Consider the following 12,616-nt stretch of genomic DNA (forward strand, 5'->3'; position numbering starts at 1 on the left):
GAAAGATTAAACTAGGCCTCTTAAGCCTTTATATATATAAAGTATACAATTCCGTATCTAGGATTGCGCCTGTTGCCGAGTTTTACACTGCGTACTTTCGCTTGGTAAGTTCAGTTCCCCATTCAAAACACAGTGAATTCGCGATTCAAAATATACGGAAATATATAGTTTTTGTAGCGGTTTGCGTGTAAAGTCCGGCTATATACGGTAATCACGGAATGGTTTCATTAACCACATGCATACTTGACATTATTTTACGGTTGTTGACAGGCTGGTACCTAAATAAACTATTTTGTATTTTATTTGGCGAAAGCAGTTTTAATTCTCTAACCAAGAGCAAAAATACGCGTTTGTGCAATGTTAAATATTACATCAGGAAATTTCCTAATATTTCATCCCAACTTTAATATTCAATTAAACCATAAAAATATAGCATCATTTGGAGCCACCGAACACTTTCCATAATAGCGGCTTAAGAAATTTAACCATAACGTTCTTTGGAGGCACCGAACACTTCCCATAATAGCGGCTTAGGAAATTTAACCATAGAAATATAGCATCCTTTGGAGGCACCGAACACTTCCCATAATAGCGGCTTAGGACCGGAAACAAACAATTCGGACTTCATTTTTTTAATGTAATCGAACGCATCCTCAATAAATTAAATCTTAATATATAAGATCAAGAGACTCAGCGGTAATTATAAGTCCTTAGGTCTTGATAGAGAAGGGTGGATAAAGACAACGCTGTAACTTCACGTTATTAAAACAAATACACTCTCAAGCACCCATAACTTACTGTGTCGGCTTGATTGGTTTATTATATATGAGGCTCGTAAGTAAGTAGTCCGCTTATGATGTGACACTGAAAATGTTTAGTAGCAAATACGCTCTGAAGCACCCATAACTTACTGTGTATGCTTGATCGGTAGGTAAGTTTATTTTTCGCTGTCCATGCTTTGATCTTTTTAGAAATAAATAAATAAAACGTCATTATTATATTCGTTCGCCTGTTGATATGTTCTATGTCTGTCAGTGTGTATATATGATGAATATCTCCAACCAGGGGGGGGGGGGAGATGTTGAGTTGAGTGGAGTACTAAAATTGTTTGACCTGTTAAATACACCAAGTAGACAATAACACATAAAACTATCTTTTTTTGTCCAAGAAGCGTTATGTATATATAAGACGAACAACTCTAAATATTGAATTATAATAATGAATTCGCCTTCTTTGCATTGGCCAGGTGCTCATATTTATAATAATAACATGGAGCATGCAACAATTTATGAAGTTCGAAATGGCAAACAACTTGTTCACTGAAGCATGTGTGAAGTAGCTGTCTAGATAGATTGGAAGTGTTCTCTTCTTCGTGCTTATTCTCATGGTTCTTTGAAGAACATGAGAACCATGTTCCTGAATATTAACATGCTTCTGGAGCGTGAGTTAATTTAATGTATTTAAAAGTTGACAGGTTTTACCAGATCTTTTGGTCACGCTATTTTTAGCAATGAGGAAGTAATTCCGAGATAACACACGGTACTCGCATGATACGTAATCAGAAAACGACAGTATCGTGATACGGATTTTTCAATACGGCGTGCTGAATTTTCACTGTTGAATAAGGAAAAGGAATTTGATAGGCATATTATTTTTTTTATAGCTATACGTGTATAGTTCATAACTGCATCTTGTTTTCTTAAGCTACCTATGTACTTATAACTACACGTGTATAGTTTATTTGTGCAGCTTAATTGCATACCTATATATGCGCTTATAGCTATGCTTGTATGGTTTATATCTGAAGCTTATAGATATACGTATCTAGTTTATAGATGCAGCTGTATTCTATACGACATATGCACTTATAGCTATACGTGTATAGTTTATAGCTGCAGCTTAATTCACATTTGGACCGTATTCAATACCTTTTCTGGGTATTCCCAAAAAACTGAAATATTACTTCAGCAAAGAATTAAACATAACGAAAAAATAATTTTAATATTTATTAAGTTTAAACAAAATCAATATGGTTTGATTTAAGACAAACACGTGTTTGCATGGGGCTAGACTTCGATATTCATTTTGGCACATGTTGGAGCAGTGGGGCACATACAGACGCACACAAACAATTTTCTGTTAAAGCAAATTATCTACATAAATACTTTAACAACACTGAAAAGCTCGAATATATTGTTCCATTCTGTCTAAATGTTGCCGGCCCCTCCGGCACATGCCCTGATCAAACCTGTTTATTACCATTTGTCAAAAATAAATAATTACAAAGTTTCAGAGTCTTAATTCTTACTAACGGTGATACAGATTTGATCATATATCCTTCATCGGAATGACAGCCGCCCACGAAAAACACCCGGTGGATGAAACGTGTTTACCGTAGCGATGCACGTAGGGCTTAACTAAAACAGATAAGCCCTAATTCATCCTCAGAATATAGGAACTACGGAATCCATCCGGACATGCATGTATGTATAAACACATATCACATCAATACACTAATGTCACATAAATGATAAACATTGAAAAGTCACATCAATATAAGAATTCACATAAATTAGAATGTCACATCAACATATGAAAGTCACTTCAGTATCAGAATGTAACATAACCATTATACTGTCACATCAATATAAAGTTGTCACATACATGTTAAAGTCTTATCGATCAACACAAGGCCCAAAAATAGAGTGTTAATGTTTTGAATATTTCATTTTCCGTTATGTTTTCTGTGAAAAGGCCTGATCCAGTTTAGCAATCAAGCCATTGAGTCATCAGTGAGGTGTTACACATTGTGTCATCATGTTGTCACCCATGGCCAAAAGACAGGTATGTGCGGCCTTCGGGCTGAAATTGTATTAAACATCAAAATATCAATCATGTTTAGATATCTTGATGAGAAAATCATTATCCTGTATCATAACAAGATCAGCATCATCCCCAACAGCACCACCATCATCGTTTTAATCATCTTCATTACAATTTGAATCATTAAGATTAATATCAATTAAAGTTTATATCTTTGTTGTTTGAATGCCATTCGAACGAACAAGAGTGATATTTCAATTATGATATTTCCATTAAATATTAACTTTATTTCAGTTCTAAATTCAATCAAGCAATGTTTTGATCAATTCGTACCATTGCAAATGCCACTGATGGAGCATCGTTCAGAATGCAGGAGATATCAATCCGGGTTACAAGGTGAGACACTTCCGGTTTCCTGGACACTGAAATATTCAAACACATATAGGTCAAGAGAGGGTTAAGTTAAAAATCGTCATGTTTAAAAATAAAGTCGATCAGGGTAATAATTTGTATTAAGGATACTTTGGCATTATGAAATCCTATTGTTAGGTGGCCGTGTACAACTGTTAAGAATGAAATCCATTTAATAAACGTCATTTCATATCTGAGTAAATATCCAAAGTTTTATGGTAGTAACATTTAGATAAGTAGCGTTATTGTTTAACGGCCGTAAACAATTGCATAAAGTTAACTGAATGAAGAGTATAAAAGTTATTTGTGAAAATCCCAACGTCACTTAAAAAATAACATGAATACATAAAGCTCACCTGATTCTGTCATACGTGATATTTCACCCAAAGCTCAATGACGGACATAACAAGATCCTTTAAAAATATTGTTCATATATTTCAATTAACTCATCATAAGGCCATGAAAAATAATAAGTAAAATAATACTTTCAAGATGAATCGTTTAAAAACAAAACAGTGCTGGCCAACTAGTGCGAACAAAAACTGATACAACATGTGAGCAAAATAATACATATCTTTGTCGATGAAGTTGTCCACATAACCTTACGCAAACCTGACTGCTACTTTAGCTGCATTACGCCTCTTCGCCAACTCCACTGCAAATGGCATCTCTTCTGGATGGATACTTGACCACGCTTCATGTACCGTGAACGCTGTAACATTGCTATTTATATGAAAAACCGATGCAGTAACAATTATAACCATATGAATTAAATCAGTTTTATATTGTTTTGCACTCTCATTTCATGAGCCTTTCCTACCATTTGTTATAAACCACGTTTAGACTTGTACAAATGATACCCCTCCAATGTGAAACATTTTATTTAAAAATGTTATATTTTGACATACACGAAAATGAAATAACATTTTCTGCTACCTGTGTTCGGTTAAAGAAATCTTGGGAAAGGATGCTGGCACCTTTTAGCATTTTCACTGTAAGATTTCTAAAACCAACAGAACATGCCTTTTCAATTTTCGTGTATTTGGAAAGAAAGAATCATTAATTCGAAGAATCATTGATATGTTTAATAAAACCACTGATATAACAAGAACCTTTAATAATGTTGTCCATATATTTCAATTAACTCATCATAAGGCCATGAAATATAAAGTAACATAATTAGTAAAAACATTCTTCCAAGGTGAATCGTTTAAAAAAAACAATGCTGAGCCAAATAGTGCAAACAAAAACTTATACAAAAATGTGAGCAAAATAATACATATCTTTGTCGATGAAGTTGTCCACATAACCTAACGCAAACCTGACTGCAACTGTAGCCGCGTTACGCCTCTTCACCAACTCCACTGCAAAGGGCATCCCTTTCGGTTGGATGCTTGGCCACGGTTCAGGTACCGTGGACGCTGTAACAATGAGATTCATATGAAACCCGATGCAGTAACAAGTACTATCATATGAATTAAATCCGTTTTATATTGTAATGCACTCTCATTTCATGAAACTTTCCGACCATTTATTATAAACCACGTTTAAAATTGTACAAATGATACCCCTCCAATGTGAAACATTTTATTTACTACTTTTTGACATACATGAAAATGAAATAAACATTTTCTACTACTTGGGTTCGGTAAAAGAAATCTTGGGAAAGGATGCTGGCACCTTATAGCACTTTCACTGTAAGATTTCTAAAACCAACAGAAAATGCTTTTTTAATTTTCGTGTATTTGGAAAGAAAGACTTATTAATTCGAAGAATCATTGATATGTTAAAAAAAACGATTTAACAAGAACCTTTTAAAATGTTGTCCTTATATTTCAATTAATTCATCATAAGGCTATGAAATGTTAAGTGACATAATTAATTAAAACATTCTTTAAAGATGAATCGTTTAAAAAATATTCTGAGCCAAATAGTGCAAACAAAAACTTATACAAAAATGTGAGCAAAATAATACATAACTTTGTCGATGACGTTGTCCACATAACCTTACGCAAACCTGACAGCTGCTGTAGCCGCATAACGCCTCTTCGCCAACTCCACTGCAAAGGCCATCTCTTCCGGTTGGATGCTTGGCCACGCTTCAGGTAACGTGGACGCTGTAACATTGAGATTCATATGACAATCCGATGCAGTTAGAAGTATAATCATATGAAATAATCAGTTTTATATTGTTTTTCACTCTCATTGCATTAGCCTTTCCTACCATTTATTATAAACCACGTTTAAAAATGTACAAATGATACCCCTCCAATGTGAAACATTTTATTTAAAAGTACTATATTTTGACATACACGAAAATGAAATAAACATTTTCTGCTACTTGGGTTTGGTTAAAGAAATCTTGGGAAAGGATGCTGGCACCTTTTAGCACTTTCACGGTAAGATTTCTAAAACCAACAGAAAATGCCTTTTCAATTTTCGTGTATTTGGAAAGAATGAATCATTAATTCGAAGAATCATTGATATGTTTACTAAAATAACTGATATAACAAGAACCTTTAAAAATGTTATCCATATGTTTCAATTAATTCATCATAAGGCTATGAATTGTAATTGACATAATTACTAAAAACATTCTTTAAAATTGAATCGTTTCAAATAATCTGAGCCAAATAGTGCAAACAAAAACTTATACAAAAATGTGAGCAAAATAATACATATCTTTGTCGATGAAGTTGTCCACATAACCTTACGCAAACCTGACTGCTACTGTAGCCGCATTACGCCTCTTCGCCAACTCCACTGCAAAGGGCATCTCTTCCGGTTGGATGGTTGGCCACGGTTCAGGTAACGTGGACGCTGTAACAATGAGATTCATATGAAAAACCGATGCAGTTACAAGTATTATCATATGAATTAAATCTGTTTTATATTGTTTTGCACTCTCATTTCATGAGCCTTTCCTACCATTTATTATAAACCACGTTCAGACTTGTACAAATGATACCCCTCCAATGTGAAACAATTTATTTAAATGTACTATATTTTGACATACACGAAAATGAAATAAACATTTTCTGCTACTTGGGTTTGGTTAAAGAAATCTTGGGAAAGGATGCTGGCACCTTTTAGCTCTTTCACGGTAAGATATCTAAAACCAACAGAACATGCCTTTTCAATTTTCGTGTATTTGGAAAGAAAGAATCATTAATTCGAAGAATCATTGATATGTTTAATAAAATCATTGATATAACAAGAACCTTTAAAAATGTTGTCCATATATTTCAATAAATTCATCATAAGGCCATGAAATATAAAGTGAAATAATTAGTAGAAACATTCTTCCAAGGTGAATCGTTTAAAAAAAAACAATGCTGAGCCAAATAGTGCAAACAAAAACTTATACAAAAATGTGAGCAAAATAATACATATCTTTGTCGATGAAGTTGTCCACATAACCTAACGCAAACCTGACTGCAACTGTAGCCGCGTTACGCCTCTTCGCCAACTCCACTGCAAAGGGCATCCCTTTCGGTTGGATGCTTGGCCACGGTTCAGGTACCGTGGACGCTGTAACAATGAGATTCATATGAACACCTGATGCAGTTACAAGTATAGTCATATGAATTAAATCCGTTTTATATTGTTATGCACTCTCATTTCATGAGCCTTTCCTACCATTTATTATAAACCACGTTTAGACTTGTACAAATGATACCCCTCTAATGTGAAACATTTTATTTAAATGTACTATATTTTGACATACACGAAAATGAAATAAACATTTTCTGCTACTTGGGTTTGGTTAAAGAAATCTTGGGAAAGGATGCTGGCACCGTATAGCTCTTTTACGGTAAGATTTCTAAAACCAACAGAACATGCCTTTTCAATTTTCGTGTATTTGAAAAGAAAGAATCATTAATTCGAAGAATCATTGATATGTTTAATAAAATCATTGATATAACAAGAACCTTTAAAAATGTTGTCCATATATTTCAATTTATTCATCATAAGGCCATGAAATATAAAGTGAAATAATTAGTAGAAACATTCTTCCAAGGTGAATCGTTTAAAAAAAAACAATGCTGAGCCAAATAGTGCAAACAAAAACTTATACAAAAATGTGAGCAAAATAATACATATCTTTGTCGATGAAGTTGTCCACATAACCTAACGCAAACCTGACTGCTACTGTAGCCGCGTTACGACTCTTCGCCAACTCCACTGCAAAGGGCATTCCCTTTCGGTTGGATGCTTGGCCACGCTTCAGGTACCGTGGACGCTGTAACAATGAGATTCATATGAAAACCTGATGCAGTTACAAGAATAATCATATGAATTAAATCCGTTTTATATTGTTATGCACTCTCATTTCATGAGCCTTTCCTACCATTTATTATAAACCACGTTTAGACTTGTACAAATGATACCCCTCCAATGTGAAACATTTTATTTTAAAATACTATATTTTGACATACACGAAAATGAAATAAACATTTTCTGCTACTTGGGTTTGGTTAAAGAAATCTTGGGAAAGGATGCTGGCACCTTTTAGCACTTTCACTGTAAGATTTCTAAAACCAACAGAAAATGCTTTTTTAATTTTCGTGTATTTGGAAAGAAAGACTTATTAATTCGAAGAATCATTGATATGTTAAAAAAAACGATTTAACAAGAACCTTTTAAAATGTTGTCTATATATTTCAATTAATTCATCATAAGGCTATGAAATGTTAAGTGACATAATTAATTAAAACATTCTTTAAAGATGAATTGTTTAAAAAATATTCTGAGCCAAATAGTGCAAACAAAAACTTATACAAAAATGTGAGCAAAATAATACATAACTTTGTCGATGACGTTGTCCACATAACCTAACGCAAACCTGACAGCTGCTGTAGCCGCATAACGCCTCTTCGCCAACTCCACTGCAAAGGCCATCTCTGCCGGTTGGATGCTTGACCACGCTTCAGGTAACGTGGACGCTGTAACATTGAGATTCATATGACAATCCGATGCAGTTAGAAGTATAATCATATGAAATAATCAGTTTTATATTGTTTTTCACTCTCATTGCATTAGCCTTTCCTACCATTTATTATAAACCACGTTTAAAAATGTACAAATGATACCCCTCCAATGTGAAACATTTTATTTAAAAGTACTATATTTTGACATACACGAAAATGAAATAAACATTTTCTGCTACTTGGGTTTGGTTAAAGAAATCTTGGGAAAGGATGCTGGCACCTTTTAGCACTTTCACGGTAAGATTTCTAAAACCAACAGAAAACACCTTTTCAATTTTCGTGTATTTGGAAAGAATGAATCATTAATTCGAAGAATCATTGATATGTTTAATAAAATAACTGATATAACAAGAACCTTTAAAAATGTTATCCATATGTTTCAATTAATTCATCATAAGGCTATGAATTGTAATTGACATAATTATTAAAAACATTCTTTAAAATTGAAACGTTTCAAATAATCTGAGCCAAATAGTGCAAACAAAAACTTATACAAAAATGTGAGCAAAATAATACATATCTTTGTCGATGAAGTTGTCCACATAACCTTACGCAAACCTGACTGCTACTGTAGCCGCATTACGCCTCTTCGCCAACTCCACTGCAAAGGGCATCTCTTCCGGTTGGATGGTTGGCCACGGTTCAGGTAACGTGGACGCTGTAACAATGAGATTCATATGAAAACCTGATGCAGTTACAAGAATAATCATATGAATTAAATCTGTTTTATATTGTTTTGCACTCTCATTTCATGAGCCTTTCCTACCATTTATTATAAACCACGTTCAGACTTGTACAAATGATACCCCTCCAATGTGAAACAATTTATTTAAATGTACTATATTTTGACATACACGAAAATGAAATAAACATTTTCTGCTACTTGGGTTTGGTTAAAGAAATCTTGGGAAAGGATGCTGGCACCTTTTAGCTCTTTCACGGTAAGATATCTAAAACCAACAGAACATGCCTTTTCAATTTTCGTGTATTTGGAAAGAAAGAATCATTAATTCGAAGAATCATTGATATGTTTAATAAAATCATTGATATAACAAGAACCTTTAAAAATGTTGTCCATATATTTCAATTAATTCATCATAAGGCCATGAAATATAAAGTGACATAATTAGTAAAAACATTCTTCCAAGATGAATCGTTTAAAAAAAAATGCTGAGCCAAATAGTGCAAACAAATACTTAAACAAAAATGTGAGCAAAATAATACATATCTTTGTCGATGAAGTTGTCCACATAACCTAACGCAAACCTGACTGCTACTGTAGCCGCGTTACGACTCTTCGCCAACTCCACTGCAAAGGGCATTCCCTTTCGTTTGGATGCTTGGCCACGCTTCAGGTACCGTGGACGCTGTAACAATGAGATTCATATGAAAACCTGATGCAGTTACAAGAATAATCATATGAATTAAATCCGTTTTATATTGTTATTCACTCTCATTTCATGAGCCTTTCCTACCATTTATTATAAACCACGTTCAGACTTGTACAAATGATACCCCTCCAATGTGAAACATTTTATTTTAAAATACTATATTTTGACATACACGAAAATGAAATAAACATTTTCTGCTACTTGGGTTTGGTTAAAGAAATCTTGGGAAAGGATGCTGGCACCTTTTAGCACTTTCACTGTAAGATTTCTAAAACCAAAAGAAAATGCCTTTTCAATTTTCGTGTATTTGGAAAGAAAGAATCATTAATTCGATGAATTATTGATATGTTTAATAAAATCACTGATAAAAGAAGAACCTTTAAAAATGTTATCCATATATTTCAATAAATTCATCATAAGGCAATGAAATATAAAGTGACATAATTAGTTAAAACATTCTTCCAAGATGAATCGTTTAAAAAAACAATGCTGAGCCAAATAGTGCAAACAAAAACTTATACAAAAATGTGAGCAAAATAATACATATCTTTGTCGATGAAGTTGTCCACATAACCTAACGCAAAACTGACTGCTACTGTAGCCGCGTTACGCCACTTCGCCAACTCCACTGCAAAGGGCATTCCTTTCGGTTGGATGCTTGGCCACGTTTCAGGTACCGTGGACGCTGTAACAATGAGATTCATATGAAACCCGATGCAGTTACAAGTATAATCATATGAATTAAATACGTTTTATTTTGTTTTGCACTCTCATTTCATGAGCCTTTCCTACCATTTATTATAAACCACGTTTAGACTTGTACAAATGATACCCCTCCGATGTGAAACATTTTATTAAAAGTAGTATATTTTGACATACACGAAAATGCAATAAACATTTTCTGCTACTTGGGTTTGGTTAAAGAAATCTTTGGAAAGGATGCTGGCACCTTTTGAAACTTTCACGGTAAGATTTCTAAAACCAACAGAACATGCCTTTTCAATTTTCGTGTATTTGGAAAGAAAGAATCATTAATTCGAAGAATCATTGATAGGTTTAATAAAATCACTGATATAACAAGAACCTTTAAAAATGTTGTCCATATATTTCAATTAATTCATCATAAGGCCATGAAATATCAAGTGAAATAATTAGTAAAAACATTCTTCCAAGATGAATCGTTTAAAAAAACAATGCTGAGCCAAATGGTGCAAACAAAAACTTATACAAAAATGTGAGCAAAATAATACATATCTTTGTCGATGAAGTTGTCCACATAACCTAACGCAAACCTGACTGCTACTGTAGCCGCGTCACGCCACTTCGCCAACTCCACTGCCAAGGGCATCTCTTCGGTTGGATGCTTGGCCACGCTTCAGGTCTTTCCTACCATTTATTATAAACCACGTTTAGACTTGTACAAATGATACCCCTACAATGTGAAACATTTTATTTAAATGTTCTATATTTTGACATACACGAAAATGAAATAAACATTTTCTGCTACTTGGGTTTGGTTAAAGAAATCTTGGGAAAGGATGCTGGCACCTTTTAGCTCTTTCGCGGTAAGATTTCTAAAACCAACAGAACATGCCTTTTCAATTTTCGTGTATTTGGAAAGAAAGAATCATTAATTCGAAGAATCATTGATATGTTTAATAAAATCACTGATAAAACAAGAACCTTTAAAAATGTTGTCCATATATTTCAATTAATTCATCATAAGGCAATGAAATATAAAGTGACATAATTAGTAAAAACATTCTTCCAAGATGAATCGCTTTAAAAAAAAAACAATGCTGAGCCAAATAGTGCAAACAAAAACTTATACAAAAAAGTGAGCAAAATCATACATATCTTTGTCGATGAAGTTGTCCACATAACCTAACGCAAACCTGACTGCTACTGTAGCCGCGTTACGCCTCTTCGCCAACTCCACAGCAATGGGCATCTCTTCTGGTTGGATGCTTGACCACGCTTCATGTACCGTGGACGCTGTAACAATGAGATTCATATGAAAACCTGATGCAGTTACAAGTATAATCATATGAATTAAATCCGTTTTATATTGTTATGCACTCTCATTTCATGAGCCTTTCCGACCATTTATTATAAACCACGTTTAGACTTGTACAAATGATACCCCTCCAATGTGAAACATTTTATTTCAAAATACTATATTTTGACATACATGGAAATGAAATAAACATTTTCTGCTACTTGGGTTTGGTTAAAGAAATCTTGGGAAAGGATGCTGGCACCTTTTAGCACTTTCACTGTAAGATTTCTAAAACCAACAGAACATGCCTTTTCAATTTTCGTGTATTTGGAAAGAAAGATTTATTAATTCGAAGAATCATTGATATGTTAAAAAAACGATTTAACAAAAACCTTTTAAAATGTTGTCCTTATATTTCAATTAATTCATCATAAGGCTATGAAATGTAAAGTGACATAATTAGTTAAAACATTCTTCCAAGATGAAATGTTTAAAAAAAAACAATGCTGATCCAAATAGTGCAAACAAAAACTTATACAAAAATGTGAGCAAAATAATACATATCTTTGTCGATGAAGTTGTCCACATAACCTTACGCAAACCTGACTGCTGCTGTAGCTGCATAACGCCTCTTCGCCAACTCCACTGCAAAGGCCATCTCTTCCGGTTGGATGCTTGGCCACGCTTCAGGTACCGTGGACGCTGTTACATTGATTTTTATATGAAAATCCGATGCACTAACAAGTATAATCATATGACAAAAATCAGTTTTATATTGGTTTGCACTCTCATTTCATGAGCCTTTCCTACCATTTATTATTAACCACGTTTAGACTTGTACAAATTATACCTCTCCAATGTAAAACTTTTTATTTAAAAATATTATATTTTGACATACACGAAAATGAAATAAACATTTTCTGCTACTCGAGTTCGGTTAAAGACATCTTGGAAAAGGATGCTGGCACCTTTAAGCATTTTCACTGTAAGATTTCTAAAAC

General features: G+C 33.6%; 1 protein-coding gene across 1 annotated transcript in view; it reads right to left on the minus strand.

The window, feature by feature from the left end:
* LOC128221601 (serine-rich adhesin for platelets-like) overlaps positions 1-12,239 on the minus strand; it is a 28,680-nt gene extending 16,441 nt beyond the window's left edge. Inside the window, exons 1-7 of the mRNA XM_052930208.1 lie at positions 12,218-12,239; positions 11,512-11,611; positions 10,948-11,002; positions 9,481-9,592; positions 8,044-8,180; positions 7,377-7,477; positions 3,847-3,957 (exon numbers count right to left, since the gene is read on the minus strand). Coding sequence (XP_052786168.1) covers positions 3,847-3,957; positions 7,377-7,477; positions 8,044-8,180; positions 9,481-9,592; positions 10,948-11,002; positions 11,512-11,611; positions 12,218-12,239 — 638 coding nt within the window. The remainder of the gene's footprint in view (positions 1-3,846; positions 3,958-7,376; positions 7,478-8,043; positions 8,181-9,480; positions 9,593-10,947; positions 11,003-11,511; positions 11,612-12,217) is intronic.
* Between the last annotated feature and the right edge of the window lie 377 nt (positions 12,240-12,616).

Source organism: Mya arenaria, chromosome 16 (genome assembly GCF_026914265.1).
Source record: "Mya arenaria isolate MELC-2E11 chromosome 16, ASM2691426v1".
Classification (NCBI taxonomy): domain Eukaryota; kingdom Metazoa; phylum Mollusca; class Bivalvia; order Myida; family Myidae; genus Mya; species Mya arenaria.